Source organism: Strongylocentrotus purpuratus, unplaced genomic scaffold (genome assembly GCF_000002235.5).
Source record: "Strongylocentrotus purpuratus isolate Spur 01 unplaced genomic scaffold, Spur_5.0 spur5_scaffold_5, whole genome shotgun sequence".
NCBI lineage: Eukaryota > Metazoa > Echinodermata > Echinoidea > Camarodonta > Strongylocentrotidae > Strongylocentrotus > Strongylocentrotus purpuratus.
The window spans coordinates 13,205,901-13,223,018 of NW_022145611.1; the positions used below are offsets into that span (position 1 = coordinate 13,205,901).

The 17,118-nt window shown below is 37.3% G+C and overlaps 1 protein-coding gene across 1 annotated transcript in view; it reads left to right on the plus strand.

Annotated features, from left to right (window-relative positions):
- The first annotated feature begins 7,847 nt into the window (after positions 1-7,847).
- The window catches only part of LOC593638 (enhancer of rudimentary homolog), a 35,730-nt gene continuing 26,459 nt past the window's right edge, over positions 7,848-17,118 (plus strand). Inside the window, exons 1-2 of the mRNA XM_030999094.1 lie at positions 7,848-7,940; positions 9,608-9,692. Coding sequence (XP_030854954.1) covers positions 7,863-7,940; positions 9,608-9,692 — 163 coding nt within the window. The 5' untranslated portion in view covers positions 7,848-7,862. The remainder of the gene's footprint in view (positions 7,941-9,607; positions 9,693-17,118) is intronic.

Below are 17,118 nucleotides of genomic sequence, written 5' to 3' on the forward strand. Positions count from 1 at the left end.
ATACCCTTCCAAATTTCAAAATGAAGAGTGATTGAGAAAGAGTTATACATCTAGCTAGAGAAGGAGAAAAATCATTTTATTTTAAAAGAAGTGGGAATGGGAAGTTGGTAAATTTCATAATGCATATTTATGTATTGGTATGTGTGAGCAGACTACACAAAGTGTGGTTATTATATTAAGTGAGGGGGAACAATGTCCAGAATATACATTTTTAGAGAAATTTACACCTGCCACCATTCAAATTATGGTTTTAAAAGCAGCTCTGATCAGTTAGATGTATCTTTTGTCTGGACATACATGTATGATTGATCAGAGAATCGTATTCATCTCTGAATGATGTGAAGGGCTGGGAGAGTAAATGCTACATGAAATTAAAGAAAGGATTAAGAAGTATTCTTATTCAAAAGGAAGAAGAGGGAGGAGGAGAAAATATATATAAGGAGGAGAAGAAGGAGCAGGAGGAGAAGATGGAGGAGAAGAAGAAGAAAGAGAAGAAGAAAAGAAAAAATGAGAAGAAGAAAAGAAGTAGAAGAAGGAGGAGGAGGGACAGTACATAGGAGGAGGAGAAGAAGAAAAAGAAAGAATAAGTAGGAGGAGGAGAAGAAGAAGAGAAACCCTTGCTGTTTTTGCAAGTGCATTTGGCAGATTCATTCCTGGTGGTACAAATGACAAAGTTTAAGGGCACATTTAAAAGGATGGTACATACTCTCTTTAAAAACAATATATGAGGGTAATTCTGAACAGGGAATATTATTTACAGATCTACCTTCATATAACTCACAAAGCAAAAAATTGGTTTCCAAAGAGAAACATAGAGAAACATATGAGATATGTCAGCTTGGCATAAAAGTCTTATATATGGAGGATTATGCTTAGATTTTGTAATTATTTTCTCAAAGAGGAGCCCTTGTTGCCCATCCATCTGTCTGTCCTTTTTCTTGTTAACCCGATTTCTCTAGAAACCACTCAAACCTGGTGATTATATTTATCACCGCAGTGTTCAATTTCTTAAAATCCTAGATAGATGTAACAAAAAAGGCAGTGAGAGAAATAGTTATTTCTGATATTTTCTTTTTTCAACTTTGATTTGCTGTCTAGAAAATACCGTATCTTTTGACGAGTCTTGTAAAACGCTGGAATCTTCTGCGGTAGAAGTCAACAAAAACTCTACAAAAATGGTAATAAGCGTGTAAAATTAATATCATTTTATTGACTGGTGATTGAAAATATGTTTTAGTATATCATCATAGTGCATTTATGATATATGAATAACCACTTCTAATGCTATTTTGTCTTTAAGTTCGCGCATGCAGCGTGCAGCGTATACTATTTTGTGTACAGTCTGTTCCCATGTGTTGATATTTGTGTTTGTTGACGTGGATGGACGCGGTTGAAAAAATGCCCACGTACACACACTGACACACAAAGCTGCATTACTAAAGCACCACATTAACTCAAATGTGGGTAAAGCTAGACCGAATTTTCCATCTCTTTCGTTCGTTAGCCTCTTATTGGGGTAGGGTCGGCTCTCTCTTAGAGACCGAAACAGACTATCCCGCGAAATGTGTAGGGTTATGTGGGCAAATCAGCACACCAAACTTGCAATAGGGTGTCTGAACGATTTTTCAATTTTCAATTTGGGATCGTTTTTCACCATTTTTGTTTGATATTTGAATTAAAAATGTAATCAGAATAATACATTTCAAATTTCAAGTCTCGCCGATGTTTCTATCAAAAGATACAGCCCCTTCAAAACGCTGAAATATTCATAGCATTTTGCTCAGAATCGACGAAAAAGACGTACACGCAGAGTTATGTTGTTTTGCTAAATTTAGCCAAACAGCTGTATCGCGCGATATGCAAGCGTATGCATATCGTACGCAAGTTGCTCAGCCAATGCGCGACTTGCAAGCTTGAGCCACGCTGTCTCCGCGATATGTGCCATTGACTAGTATGGGTGGCCGTTCCCGCCATAGAACCCGGAAGTGAATACACGTTGTAGTCAATGGCAATATCGCGGAGACAACGCACGTTCTCTCCGCGATATTGCCATTGACTACAACGTGTATTCACTTCCGGGTTCTATGGCGAGAATCGGCTACCCATACTTTCATTCACTATAAGCGCACATGTTACGATGTAACCATGGTTTGGACTGAGCGGAGCTCACGCCTCCCTAATTAGCCGATTCCAAAAATGTGGGAAGGGTATTTTCAAACTGTTATAACAAATGATCCCTTGGGGCTAGCGAAAAAAAAAGCATCTGGATATTATCCTTACGTCTAGCCCTGCTTAAGCCGCGGGGGCGCAGCTCAGGAAAGTGGCAAATTTTGGAGCTAGGATGCAAACAACATTTCAATCGCTGTTTTGACCAAGATATTTTTAGAATTCTGGGGGTGGCCCCCTATGGGGAATATGGAGAAAAACCTGCTCTTTCATATGACACCTCATTTATTGAGTTTCACCTTCAGGATCATTTGTTATAAAGGTTTGAATTTCAAATTTTTTCATAAAATCATTGACCAATTTTGGATGGTCGCGCAATGCACGTAGACCACATAGGGAAGCGTACAATCTCTATGGGAAGGGTTTTAGCACACAACATTGGGTGCGCGATCAGACACCCTACTTGCAAACTTATCCCCGAATCACTCCTTTCACAGGATGCAAATCCGATGCATTTTATATTGTAAATTAGGTTAAAACTTAACTACTTCGGTTCCACTTACCAACTTGACTGAAATAATCCGTTTAATGGTCCATTTTTAGGAAATTATGGGTCAAAATCGATATCCATGATGAAAATCTTGCAAGCCGTGTTAAACTCTCGCTGCCGGAGTCATCTAAATCAATCTCATCCCTTCTAGTCTACGCCGAAGGCAAAATGATTATGAAGGAAAAACTGTGCGCCATCTACACGTTCGTAATGGCATTATCACAGTTTTTCTTTTTTCTAACGAACGAAAGAGACGGAAAATTCGGTCTAGGGTAAAGCTAGACCGAAAGCTTCAGTCTCTATAATCGTCGGTTGTTCCACTGAGTCTACGTCTGGCTCCACTAGACCTCCGGTTATAGAAACTGAACGATCGCCTATACCATCGTATGTTGAAGATATCACGGCTAGATTTTAGCCGTTAGGCCCCTCCCACAAACATGACAAACTTGCCACGGCCGTATTGTTATGCCCCCAAAATCCCCCAAAATGTCATTTTACCTCGTGTATATCCAATTTTAAATTAGGCCTAGGCTATAATACATTGGTTCCACTTACTAACTTGATTGAAATAATCCGTTTAATGGTCCCTTTTAAGGAAATTATGGGTCAAAATCGACATCCATGTTGAAAATCTTGCAAGCCGTGTTAAACTCTCGCTGCCGTCAATCTCATCCCTTCTAGTCTACGCCGAAGGCAAAATGATTATGAAGGAAAAACTGTGCGCCATCTACACGTTCGTAATGGCGTTATCACGGTTTTTCCTTCATAATCATTTTGCTTTCGGCGTAGACTAGAAGGGATGAGATTGACGGCAGCGAGAGTTTAACACGGCTTGCAAGATTTTCAACATGGATGTCGACTATGGCGGAGGCATCATTTTCGACTGCGCGCAGTCAAAATTCCATCTAGTTTTATGATATTATATTCTACGGAGCCTTTACCGGGTCCCATACCACCGCGCGGAGAGGCAGGTAAACAACACCTAAAATGTGTCCAAAATCGCACATGACCAATATTGAACAGTGGCCTTGATGAATTTTATGGGACTTGTAATCGTAATTACACCCATAATATCATAATCAGAGGTAAAAATAGCGAAATAAAAGCAACTTTCTTAACAGACCAATACAGCTTAGCTCCCTTTTCATGTGACGCGTGTGAATTCACGATCTCTACACAATGGTGATGACCTCTGACTGGCACTTCCGTGATTGTGCTGCTTCCGTATAATGCGCGCTGTATGAGTGTTATTCAGCGCATTAACATACGGAAGCAGGCTTCTATTCTTTTCCAGGTATTTTTCAGATATTTGTCTTAGCGTGAATATTTGGTCCGTCGTAGCCCTGCCTGGTCTGAATCCTGCCTGGGATTCAGAGAGGATTTCTTCTGTTCTTTTGAGAATTCTCCTTTGTAGGATTATGGTCAGTACTTTTCCTGCATGGGACAGCAGACTGATACCTCTGTAGTTCATGCAGTCTAGTTTATTACTGCTCTTCCTCATTTCTCCGGGAATTTCTCAGATTCCCATATTTGGTTACAAAGATAGTGAAAAATGTCGGTTCCTGTTTCTCCAGCTACTTTAATTTCCTCGGAAGTGACTGTATCAAATCCTGGTGCCTTATCCTCACTGAGTTTTTTTATTGCACTTTTAATTTCTTTCCTTCAGTATGTTTGGCTCTGGGTTATCTGAAGAGCTTTTAGGTAGACTGTTTGCTACTGTGTCGTTTTTTTGGGTTGTGTTCATAATTCATATAGTTCGTCAGTTTTCTTTCCATCTCTTCTTTACTTCTGATTGATCTGTTAGAGTTCTTCCTGTCTTACTCTTATACTGATTGCATTCTCTTTGATGCTGATTTGGTGATTTTCTTAATTGTTGCATAAACCTTCTTTGATTTAGCGGCTTGGTGTGCGTTTTCTACTCTACTGCAAAGGTCCTTGAACCATGCTTCTTTACAGCCCCTAGTCTTCCTCTTTATCTCTCTGTTCAAAATGTTGTACCTTAGTTTCAGTGAAGGGTCATTTTATTTGGCTTGTTTGATTTTGCTGCGTTCTTCACTGAGATCTAGCACTTCTTGTTAGATCCATGCTTCCTGCAGTCTACTCTTTTTCATTCCCAGTACATCCTTTGCTGTGCTGTTAAATGCTTGATTAATCTTTTCCCAGATGCTATCTATGTCTAGGTGGGTATCGGGGTGATCAAGTATAGGTCTGAACTTCCCTCCAATTATGTCTCGGTAGGTTTTTGATGTAGTTTCATCTTTCAGTTTTGACACATCATATCTCTTCATTTTGTTCTGTTTGGGTGTAGTTTTGAATCGTAGCTTGAAATTGCAGATAACCAGTTGGTGATCTGAGGCCACATCAGCACTTGGAAAACTTCTAGCGCATTGTATGCTTGATTTCCATTTGTTGTCACCATGATAAAGTCTATTTTGTTTTTGGTCCTCCCATCTGGCGACTCCCATGTCCATTCACGACTTGCCTTCTTCTGCTTGAACATGGTATTTGCGATAGCTAGATTGTTGGCCATGCAAAAGTTCAAAAGCTTTTCTTTTGTTAATTTCTCCATATCCATGATGTTCTATGACGTTCTTTCAGGTGTCCCAGTCTCTCCCTACTTTTGCGTTTAGATCACCTCTCTGTCTGCCGTGTTTGGTGCATACACCTGGATTATTGTTAGGCTCCAGTCTGTGTTTGGAATCTGTCTGATATCAGTCTAGGGGATATGGTGTTATATCCCAAGAGTGCTTTTTGTGCTTGTTTGTTGAGGATCAGAGCAACCCCTCTCCTGTGTACATCTTCCTCGCTAGCACACAGTACTTTGTATTCTCCTTCAGTGAAATCTCCTGATTCTTTCCAGTGGGTCTTTGAGAGTCCGAGAGTCTATTATTATTATTAAATCAGAGCCTTCAACTGCAACTCGAAGTCAAATCGCATGAGTTTTCGGAGACGGACTTGGGATACTTCTCTTGTAGTATGGTGGTGGCCAAAAAAAACAAAACATGACGTCCGAGTATTCAAGTGTTCGCCTGTAAGCCTAGGAGTGTACTCAGAGCTGCCAAGTAGTACGTTTTTAACGTATTAATACGTTTTTTTTGGGGAAAATATGTCTGTACGTTTTGCTGTGCCAAAATACGTTTTTTGAAAGTTTCGTGTATGGCTGTGCGAACGTGGCTAGCGGCTGGCTGTGAGATCCAGCGTATGCATAGTTTTGCTATTGCTTTGTTGGCGATTCCTGCAGCGCGCACGCATGTACATTGCACACAATACAGGGGATGTACACCACTCAAAGATGAGCGCATTTCCCCAGGCCATCCATACCCACGCTAATGACATATATCATCAGTGCACTGCAATACACACACAGTGTCAGTACAAAAAAGTTCTTACTACCAAAAATCCATCCCAAAAGCCAAATTTTGCTGTCAAAAATGCAGAATCGAAGCCATATTTCTAAAGCTCACGGGGGCTTAGCCCAGTTTTAAGAAACAGCTTCACCAAAAAAGCGCTAAAAGAAATCAGCGATTTTGTTACCAGTTTTTTTGTCTATCGCAAGCCCTTCGAATGTGATGGTATCTTCAAAAAGCCAAATGAAAAATAAACACGGACCTGCTGATGCTTTGACTTTGCAACTCTAGACTTGCCTTGTGCCGCAACTTAGGCATAGAACATCATCGTGTGTTGCGCCGCAACACACAATGATTCTTTTAGTTTTAAATAATGGACTTTTCTGATAAAATAGCTAAATATATTTAACAAATCTTTTTTTTTTTAAATCCTTTTTTTAATTTTTTTTTTAAAAAATATGTTTTTTCAAGCTGAATAATATGTTTTTTTAATGTGACAGGTTGGCAGCTCTGTGTACTCGAGTACCTCATTACACGGTTATGCACAGCCTCAATTAGCATTTTATAATTCATTTTGAGACACAGAGATTTTCGAAAACCACTAAAAAGTAGCATTTTGAGGACTCAAAATATCCTGTACCTGTGTATAAGATCACCCCCGACTTTGGAATTTTTTCCCGCTAAATTACAATCATTTTTTAGGTAAACTACCTGTAAATTTATAAGAATATTGATGAATTTGGTATCCGTTTGTAGAAAAAATAGTGTTCTACAAGAAAATTACGATTATTTTGTTTGGTCCGTTATATCGTCTGCGTAGCAAAAAAGCGAGATATAGGCACTGCTTTTCCGTGGTACATTTAATAGTAAATAATTCTTCTGATGATTCTTAGTCAATATACACTTCAAAATGTGATTATATTTGGAGGATTTCATTTTTGGGGGCCTGCTAATGGGCCACCATGCCTATAAATAATGTCCCAACCTCAATTTTTCATCATATCGAAATGCGTAATGCAGGCGAGACCGCCGAGAGCGTTTCCCTCGTTTTTTTTCCCCTTTGGTTTTTTTATTTCCACTACAAAATGACAAAGTTGGGGGTGCGGCCTATGCGGCGCTGCAGCCTTATCGCCAGCAAATATGGTACTAAGATTCACAGCTTCCTTACATTATGTAAGGGAATGTAGCATGGCCCTACTTGTTATCAGTGTCTGTGATATGGTATAATATTAAAGCCCTAAACAAATTGCGCTTAAAATTGATCCTTTTTGTGCTTCAAAAAAGTAAAAACCTTTGAGTGACAGGTTTCACTATACTCATTTTCCCCAATAGACTGTAGTGTTATAAAAACCGTTAGGAAAATCATTTCAATCATAAATATTCACCTGTTTGAATAATTGTATATCAATAGTTAGAATGCAAGATATACATTTATTCGTAACAGGTGAATAGAATAATTCATACAAGGTGCTTCACGAAGGCATACTGTATGCATAAATCTGGTCACATTATGCAAAAAAGCCTGTTGGCTGAGCTTTTTCTGGTCCAACAACAACTAATGCATGTCAAATTGCTCAGTGTTTTGAAACGGCTGAATCAAATATCTGGTCACCATTCATCTGACTGCATTACTAAAATAGTCTGTTAATAGGAAACCATTGTTATGCATTTCTTAGGCATTTCTTAGCTGAGTGTCCTACATTGTAGCTATAATACAGGTCAGGAGGTATCTCACAAGTCTTCAAACTCTGACATCTCTTTTTTCAATCAAGAAGGTGACTCCTAGCTATGGAAGAATCATGGTTAGCAAGCAAGAAAACTGCAAACTCAGGAGAGATTATTCTGCTCTAATACTAACATGTAGATATCAAGTAGGAGTAAGTTCAACATTCAGTTTTATTTAGGCAGGCAGTTTTATACAAGATTAGCAGGTAATATTTGGTGGACTTTGTTCCACTTTGATAAGGGAGAAAAGAGAGAAAAAAGAATCGTTTATAGATGAAACTAGTATCTACTATCTACACTATACAAGTCTTTTACTTTTGATGGCTTCAGCATCTCCCATTATTCCTCAGCTGGCTTGTCAATGGCTCAGTCTTCCACATCTCACAAGCTATGTACCGATATCGTGCTATTACATTATATAATCCCTGTACTTAATTACTGAACGTAGGCTATTTGGTACAGTTTAAACCAATTCCTACTACAAGTGAACGTTATACAACCAATTACTTACATGTAATTACTTACATGTAATTCTGTACCAAATTTTTGATACGATTAACAATTCTGTGAATCTTTTATTTCATGCAAATGTAGCTAATACTCAAAACCGAGAATATTTACCTGTATTCTGCTCTGCAACATTAATTCGGCTACTGGCTATCCTCAGATAGCTTGGGGCAGTAGCTTGGACAAGTCCTTCTCCAATGGCCTTTCTTCCCGCAGGCAGAACAGAAGTCGGTTGCCTTGTGTCCTGACTGGTAACTAGGATTGAACGGTCTAGAATATGTGGCATTAAGACGGATTGGGCCACAAAACTTATTGTTAGCATAATTAGCCATATATGCTGGATTAGCAGGAGAAGCCAACAGTCTTCTCACTTGATATGGCTTGCTCTTTTGGATTGATTTTAACACCAGACTTTTTCTTTCTGGCTGCCTCTCTGGCTTGAGCAGAACAAATTTTCTTCTCATCCTCACTATTTTCAGCCAGATATTCATCTACAGCCATCCAACCTGCTTCAGACATGTCTGCAAGTTTGACAAGCTTATTCCTTTGCCTTAATTCTTTTTCGGCCTTCTCAAGAATCAGAGCTGCACTACTGCCTAAGGGTTGGGATTTCTTTTTGAAATTCACTTGCTCCTCATTCCCTTTGAATCGGGACGGGGCTTTCTTAGCTTTGAGCTTTTCAATATCTAAGGAAGCCTTTTTGTTGGCTACCAGTATCTTATGAGATACAAGTTGATTGTCGATGTAGAAATGAATCCCCTCAATTGCTTGGGTTAAAGCTCCTGATACAGCCTGGTTAATTACGTTAGATAAAGCATCTAAGGATACAGGCTCACCTTGTCCTCTGATAACTGGCTGTTCAATATTTCCTGAAGAAACACCTTCCATTTCAATCCAAACTCTATATCACACAAGGAAACAACTATTAAAATTCCTTGCTGGAGCAAAAACTTGGGTGGTCCGCACTGCCTTGTTAGATAGCATTCAATGACCAACGCCCTAACTCTATTCAATTTTGCGATACGTGGCCTTTGCATACATTATGGTGACAAAGTTCCGAAGGAAAATGTCATTGATGCATTTGAATTAATGACTTAAAAGGTAGATATGGTCAGAGACTCTAGATGAAATTACCATATTTCAAGTAAATGTAATTATGAGGTTCAAGATCCATGCACAAATTACAAAAATCAATGCTTCAAATTCCAAATTGTTTGTGTACCATAATTGTAAAGATGTCATTGACATAGAGGATCCATAAAGGATAAAAGGTCAGTGTATTCATAAAATATATGTTTTTTGTTTGTTTCAGGCTCACACAATTTTGCTCATCCAGCCATCGACTCCAGACTCAAAGACCTACTCGGACTACAACAGTATCAAGGAGTGCATGGAAGGCAAGTGCAACATTCTTTTGATTTTTACATAATGTCCTTTAGCAAGACATTGATCTACATTTGCCACACTCGACCCAGGTGATGTAAATGAGTACCTGGCAGGAATAGACCAGTTGCCTGCAATGACCCCAAATATCCACAGATCTTGAAATCATGAAGAGGTCCCACATTGTACATTTTGAAATAATCACTCCTACATCGATGGAGATGCTACATACTTAGCCTTAGTTTCCCCTTTTCAAAGAATACTTCTACATGTACCTGTGTTTCATGGAGTACTCTGTTTGTGCATAAATGAATAGTGATTACATAATTTTCATGAGCATGTATCCAGTATTCTGTCTCCGTGTATTTCACAATTTGTTCTGCAATGACCTTTATCTGCTCTTGCTCATACTGCAACCGTGAACTGCCTTATTAATACCTTGAAATGCTGGAGCTGTATTAAATAGCAGGGAGGGTAAAGCCGGGGTACTAATAAATGCGCCTCGGAATAGACGGCGCTATAGAAATGCCTATTTATTATAATTATTACATTTTTGGTTGTACAAAGCTATATTAACAGTTGGATAAAAGAAAGTTAGAAGTTACATTTTGTATAATTTGTCGTCTTCTTCCGATGGATCTGCCTCCTTTACTCCTCAAGATTCTAGCAGATGAATCATGTAATCGTGTATCGTGTATGTGTGTTACAAAAGACATGAAGTGCAGAGCATCCTATTTACATAATTAAGGTGCAACTAAAAGGAAAAGTCCTGTCAAGTCTTGGTTCAGCTACTGCATTTCATCAGTCTTTGATGAAACGCATCTACCGAAGGACCCATTATTACGTCTAGAGGGAAAGAGTTCCATGTGTGCAGTCCTCTTTGATTTTTATGAATGTTATGGCCATGAAATAGGGTTTGAAAAGTTTTGATGAAAAGCAAATTTACAGACAGAAAAGTTGGCCTTTGTACATTAAAAAGAGTATAAAAACAATGATAATAGTCGGAAGTCACCTTTGTGAATGAATGGATTTGGCAAGTATGGTTTTTGAATACCGGTAATGAGAAAATTATTTCTTTGAAGTAAATTTTCATATTATTGACCAAAATGGTGAGCTAATATTTCAAATAATTTGAACATTTGCATTATTGTTTATTTGGTCTCAATGAACTTCCCTGCACATCATTAGGTTGATCGAACCCCTGTTTGTTTTCTAGAAATGCGTTTTGGCAAATGATGAAAATCCTCACTTTTGGCCAAAATCATAAGGTTGATCAAACCCCTGTTTGTGTTCTAGAGGGGCGTTTTGGTAAATTTGATGAACATTTTGAAAATCCTCATTTTTTGGCCAAAATGGCAACTTATTTGAACATCACAGTAAATTTGGTCTTAATAAACTTCCCTGCCTTGGCAAATTTTGAAAATCATCATTTTTTGGCCAATAATTTGAACATTTTCATTATTGTTTACCAATATTTGGTCTCAATATACCTCCCTGCACATCATTAGGTTGAACAACCCCTGATTGTTATGGCAAATTTTAAAAATCCTCACTTTTTGTCCAAAATGACAAGGGGTAATAGGTCACCTTTTTTGCAAATTTTTTGAACATTTTGCATTATTGTTTATTTGGTCTCAATGAACTTCTCTGCACATCATTAGGTTGATCAAACCCCTGTTTGTTTTCTAGAGGGGCATTTTGGCAAATTTTGAAAATCCTCACATTTTGGCCAAAATGACAAGGGGTAATAGGTCACCGTTTTTTGCAAATGATTAAAAAAAAATAATTATTTTTTATTTGGTCTCAATAAACTTCCCTGCACATCATTAGGTTGATCAAACCCCAGTTTGTTTTCTAGAGGGGCGTTTTGGGCAAATTTTGGCAAATGATGAAAATCCTGACTTTTTGGCCAAAATGGCAAGGGGTTAGCTCATCATTTTTGCAAATAATTTGAACATTTTTCATTATTTTTTATTTGGTCTCAATGAACTTCTCTGCACATCATTAGGTTGATCAAACCCCTGTTTGTTTTCTAGAGGGGCATTTTGGCAAATTTTGAAAATCCTCACATTTTGGCCAAAATGACAAGGGGTTAGCTCACCATTTTTGCAAATAATTTGAACATTTTTCATTATTTTTTATTTGGTCTCAATGAACTTCTCTGCACATCATTAGGTTGATCAAACCCCTGTTTGTTTTCTAGAGGGGCATTTTGGGCAAATTTTGGCAAATTTTGAAAATCCTCACATTTTGGCCAAAATGACAAGGGGTTAGCTCACCATTTTTGCAAATAATTTGAACATTTTGCATTATTGTTTATTTGGTCTCAATGTACTTCCCTGCACATCATTAGGTTGATCAAACCCCTGTTTGTTTTCTAGAGGGCATTTTGGCAAATTTTGAAAATCCTCACATTTTGGCCAAAATGACAAGGGGTTAGCTCACCATTTTTGCAAACAATTTAAACATTTTCATTTTTTTTTATTTGGTCTCAATGTACTTCCCTGCACATCATTAGGTTGATCGAACCCCTGTTTGTTTTCTAGAGGGCGTTTTTGGCAAATTTTGGCAAATTTTGGCAAATGATGAAAATCCTCCAGTTTTTTTTGCCAATATTGGCAAGGGGTTAGCTTATCGTTTTTGCAAATAATTTGAACATTTTGCATTATTTTTTATTTGGTCTCAATGAACTTCTCTGCACATCATTAGGTTGATCAAACCCCTGTTTGTTTTCTAGAGGGGCATTTTGGCAAATTTTGAAAATCCTCACATTTTTGCCAAAATGACAAGGGGTAATAGGTCACCGTTTTTTGCAAATGATTAAAAAAAAAAAATTATTGTTTATTTGGTCTCAGTGATCTTCCCTGCACGTCATTAGGTTGATCAAACCCCTGTTTGTTTTCTAGAGGGCCGTTTTGGGCAAATTTTGGCAAATGATGAAAATCCTGACTTTTTGGCCAAAATGGCAAGGGGTTAGCTCATCATTTTTGCAAATAATTAGAACATTTTTCATTATTTTTTATTTGGTCTCAATGAACTTCTCTGCACATCAATATGTTGATCAAACCCCTGTTTTTCTAGAGGGCATTTTGGCAAATTTTGAAAATCCTCACATTTTGGCCAAAATGACAAGGGGTTAGCTCACCATTTTTGCAAATAATTTGAACATTTTTCATTATTTTTTATTTGGTCTCAATGTACTTCCCTACACATCATTAGGTTGATCGAACCCCTGTTTGTTTTCTAGAGGGCGTTTTTGGCAAATTTTGGCAAATGATGAAAATCTTGACATTTTGGCCAATATTGCAAGGGGTTAGCTCATCGTTTTTGCAAATAATTTGAACATTTTGCAGTATTGTTTATTTGGTCTCAATGAACTTCTCTGCACATCAATAGGTTGATCGAACCCCTGTTTGTTTTTAGAAGGGCATTTTGGCAAATGATGAAAATCCTGACTTTTTGGCCAAAATGACAAGGGGTTAGCTCACTGTTGTTTTGCAAATAATTAGAACATTTTCATTATTGTTTATTTGGTCTCAATGAACTTCTCTGCACATCATTAGGTTGATCAAACCCCTGTTTGTTTTCTAGAGGGCGTTTTTGGCAAATTTTGGCAAATTTTGGCAAATGATGAAAATCTTGACATTTTGGCCAAAATGACAAGGGGTAATAGGTCACCGTTTTTTGCAAATGATTAAAAAAAATTAACTATTGTTTATTTGGTCTCAGTGATCTTCCCTGCACGTCATTAGGTTGATCAAACCCCTGTTTGTTTTCTAGAGGGGCGTTTTGGGCAAATTTTGGCAAATGATGAAAATCCTGACTTTTTGGCCAAAATGGCAAGGGGTTAGCTTGTTGTTTTTGCAAATAATTTGAACATTTTTCATTATTTTTTATTTGGTCTCAATGAACTTCTCTGCACATCATTAGGTTGATCAAACCCCTGTTTGTTTTCTAGAGGGGCATTTTGGCAAATTTTGAAAATCCTCACATTTTGGCCAAAATGACAAGGGGTTAGCTCACCATTTTTGCAAATAATTTGAACATTTTTCATTATTTTTTATTTGGTCTCAATGAACTTCTCTGCACATCATTAGGTTGATCAAACCCCTGTTTGTTTTCTAGAGGGGCATTTTGGGCAAATTTTGGCAAATTTTGAAAATCCTCACATTTTGGCCAAAATGACAAGGGGTTAGCTCACCATTTTTGCAAATAATTTGAACATTTTGCATTATTGTTTATTTGGTCTCAATGTACTTCCCTGCACATCATTAGGTTGATCAAACCCCTGTTTGTTTTCTAGAGGGCATTTTGGCAAATTTTGAAAATCCTCACATTTTGGCCAAAATGACAAGGGGTTAGCTCACCATTTTTGCAAACAATTTAAACATTTTCATTTTTTTTTATTTGGTCTCAATGTACTTCCCTGCACATCATTAGGTTGATCGAACCCCTGTTTGTTTTCTAGAGGGCGTTTTTGGCAAATTTTGGCAAATTTTGGCAAATGATGAAAATCCTCCAGTTTTTTTTGCCAATATTGGCAAGGGGTTAGCTTATCGTTTTTGCAAATAATTTGAACATTTTGCATTATTTTTTATTTGGTCTCAATGAACTTCTCTGCACATCATTAGGTTGATCAAACCCCTGTTTGTTTTCTAGAGGGGCATTTTGGCAAATTTTGAAAATCCTCACATTTTTGCCAAAATGACAAGGGGTAATAGGTCACCGTTTTTTGCAAATGATTAAAAAAAAAAAATTATTGTTTATTTGGTCTCAGTGATCTTCCCTGCACGTCATTAGGTTGATCAAACCCCTGTTTGTTTTCTAGAGGGCCGTTTTGGGCAAATTTTGGCAAATGATGAAAATCCTGACTTTTTGGCCAAAATGGCAAGGGGTTAGCTCATCATTTTTGCAAATAATTAGAACATTTTTCATTATTTTTTATTTGGTCTCAATGAACTTCTCTGCACATCAATATGTTGATCAAACCCCTGTTTTTCTAGAGGGCATTTTGGCAAATTTTGAAAATCCTCACATTTTGGCCAAAATGACAAGGGGTTAGCTCACCATTTTTGCAAATAATTTGAACATTTTTCATTATTTTTTATTTGGTCTCAATGTACTTCCCTACACATCATTAGGTTGATCGAACCCCTGTTTGTTTTCTAGAGGGCGTTTTTGGCAAATTTTGGCAAATGATGAAAATCTTGACATTTTGGCCAATATTGCAAGGGGTTAGCTCATCGTTTTTGCAAATAATTTGAACATTTTGCAGTATTGTTTATTTGGTCTCAATGAACTTCTCTGCACATCAATAGGTTGATCGAACCCCTGTTTGTTTTTTAGAAGGGCATTTTGGCAAATGATGAAAATCCTGACTTTTTGGCCAAAATGACAAGGGGTTAGCTCACTGTTGTTTTGCAAATAATTAGAACATTTTCATTATTGTTTATTTGGTCTCAATGAACTTCTCTGCACATCATTAGGTTGATCAAACCCCTGTTTGTTTTCTAGAGGGCGTTTTTGGCAAATTTTGGCAAATTTTGGCAAATGATGAAAATCTTGACATTTTGGCCAAAATGACAAGGGGTAATAGGTCACCGTTTTTTGCAAATGATTAAAAAAAATTAATTATTGTTTATTTGGTCTCAGTGATCTTCCCTGCACGTCATTAGGTTGATCAAACCCCTGTTTGTTTTCTAGAGGGGCGTTTTGGGCAAATTTTGGCAAATGATGAAAATCCTGACTTTTTGGCCAAAATGGCAAGGGGTTAGCTTATCGTTTTTGCAAATAATTTGAACATTTTGCATTATTTTTTATTTGGTCTCAATGAACTTCTCTGCACATCATTAGGTTGATCAAACCCCTGTTTGTTTTCTAGAGGGGCATTTTGGCAAATTTTGAAAATCCTCACATTTTTGCCAAAATGACAAGGGGTAATAGGTCACCGTTTTTTGCAAATGATTAAAAAAAAAAAATTATTGTTTATTTGGTCTCAGTGATCTTCCCTGCACGTCATTAGGTTGATCAAACCCCTGTTTGTTTTCTAGAGGGCCGTTTTGGGCAAATTTTGGCAAATGATGAAAATCCTGACTTTTTGGCCAAAATGGCAAGGGGTTAGCTCATCATTTTTGCAAATAATTAGAACATTTTTCATTATTTTTTATTTGGTCTCAATGAACTTCTCTGCACATCAATATGTTGATCAAACCCCTGTTTTTCTAGAGGGCATTTTGGCAAATTTTGAAAATCCTCACATTTTGGCCAAAATGACAAGGGGTTAGCTCACCATTTTTGCAAATAATTTGAACATTTTTCATTATTTTTTATTTGGTCTCAATGTACTTCCCTACACATCATTAGGTTGATCGAACCCCTGTTTGTTTTCTAGAGGGCGTTTTTGGCAAATTTTGGCAAATGATGAAAATCTTGACATTTTGGCCAATATTGCAAGGGGTTAGCTCATCGTTTTTGCAAATAATTTGAACATTTTGCAGTATTGTTTATTTGGTCTCAATGAACTTCTCTGCACATCAATAGGTTGATCGAACCCCTGTTTGTTTTTTAGAAGGGCATTTTGGCAAATGATGAAAATCCTGACTTTTTGGCCAAAATGACAAGGGGTTAGCTCACTGTTGTTTTGCAAATAATTAGAACATTTTCATTATTGTTTATTTGGTCTCAATGAACTTCTCTGCACATCATTAGGTTGATCAAACCCCTGTTTGTTTTCTAGAGGGCGTTTTTGGCAAATTTTGGCAAATTTTGGCAAATGATGAAAATCTTGACATTTTGGCCAAAATGACAAGGGGTAATAGGTCACCGTTTTTTGCAAATGATTAAAAAAAATTAATTATTGTTTATTTGGTCTCAGTGATCTTCCCTGCACGTCATTAGGTTGATCAAACCCCTGTTTGTTTTCTAGAGGGGCGTTTTGGGCAAATTTTGGCAAATGATGAAAATCCTGACTTTTTGGCCAAAATGGCAAGGGGTTAGCTTGTTGTTTTTGCAAATAATTTGAACATTTTGCATTATTGTTTATTTGGTCTCAATGAACTTCTCTGCACATCATTAGGTTGATCAAACCCCTGTTTGTTTTCTAGAGGGGCATTTTGGGCAAATTTTGGCAAATTTTGAAAATCCTCACATTTTGGCCAAAATGACAAGGGGTTAGCTCACCATTTTTGCAAATAATTTGAACATTTTGCATTATTGTTTATTTGGTCTCAATGTACTTCCCTGCACATCATTAGGTTGATCAAACCCCTGTTTGTTTTCTAGAGGGCATTTTGGCAAATTTTGAAAATCCTCACATTTTGGCCAAAATGACAAGGGGTTAGCTCACCATTTTTGCAAACAATTTAAACATTTTCATTTTTTTTTATTTGGTCTCAATGTACTTCCCTGCACATCATTAGGTTGATCGAACCCCTGTTTGTT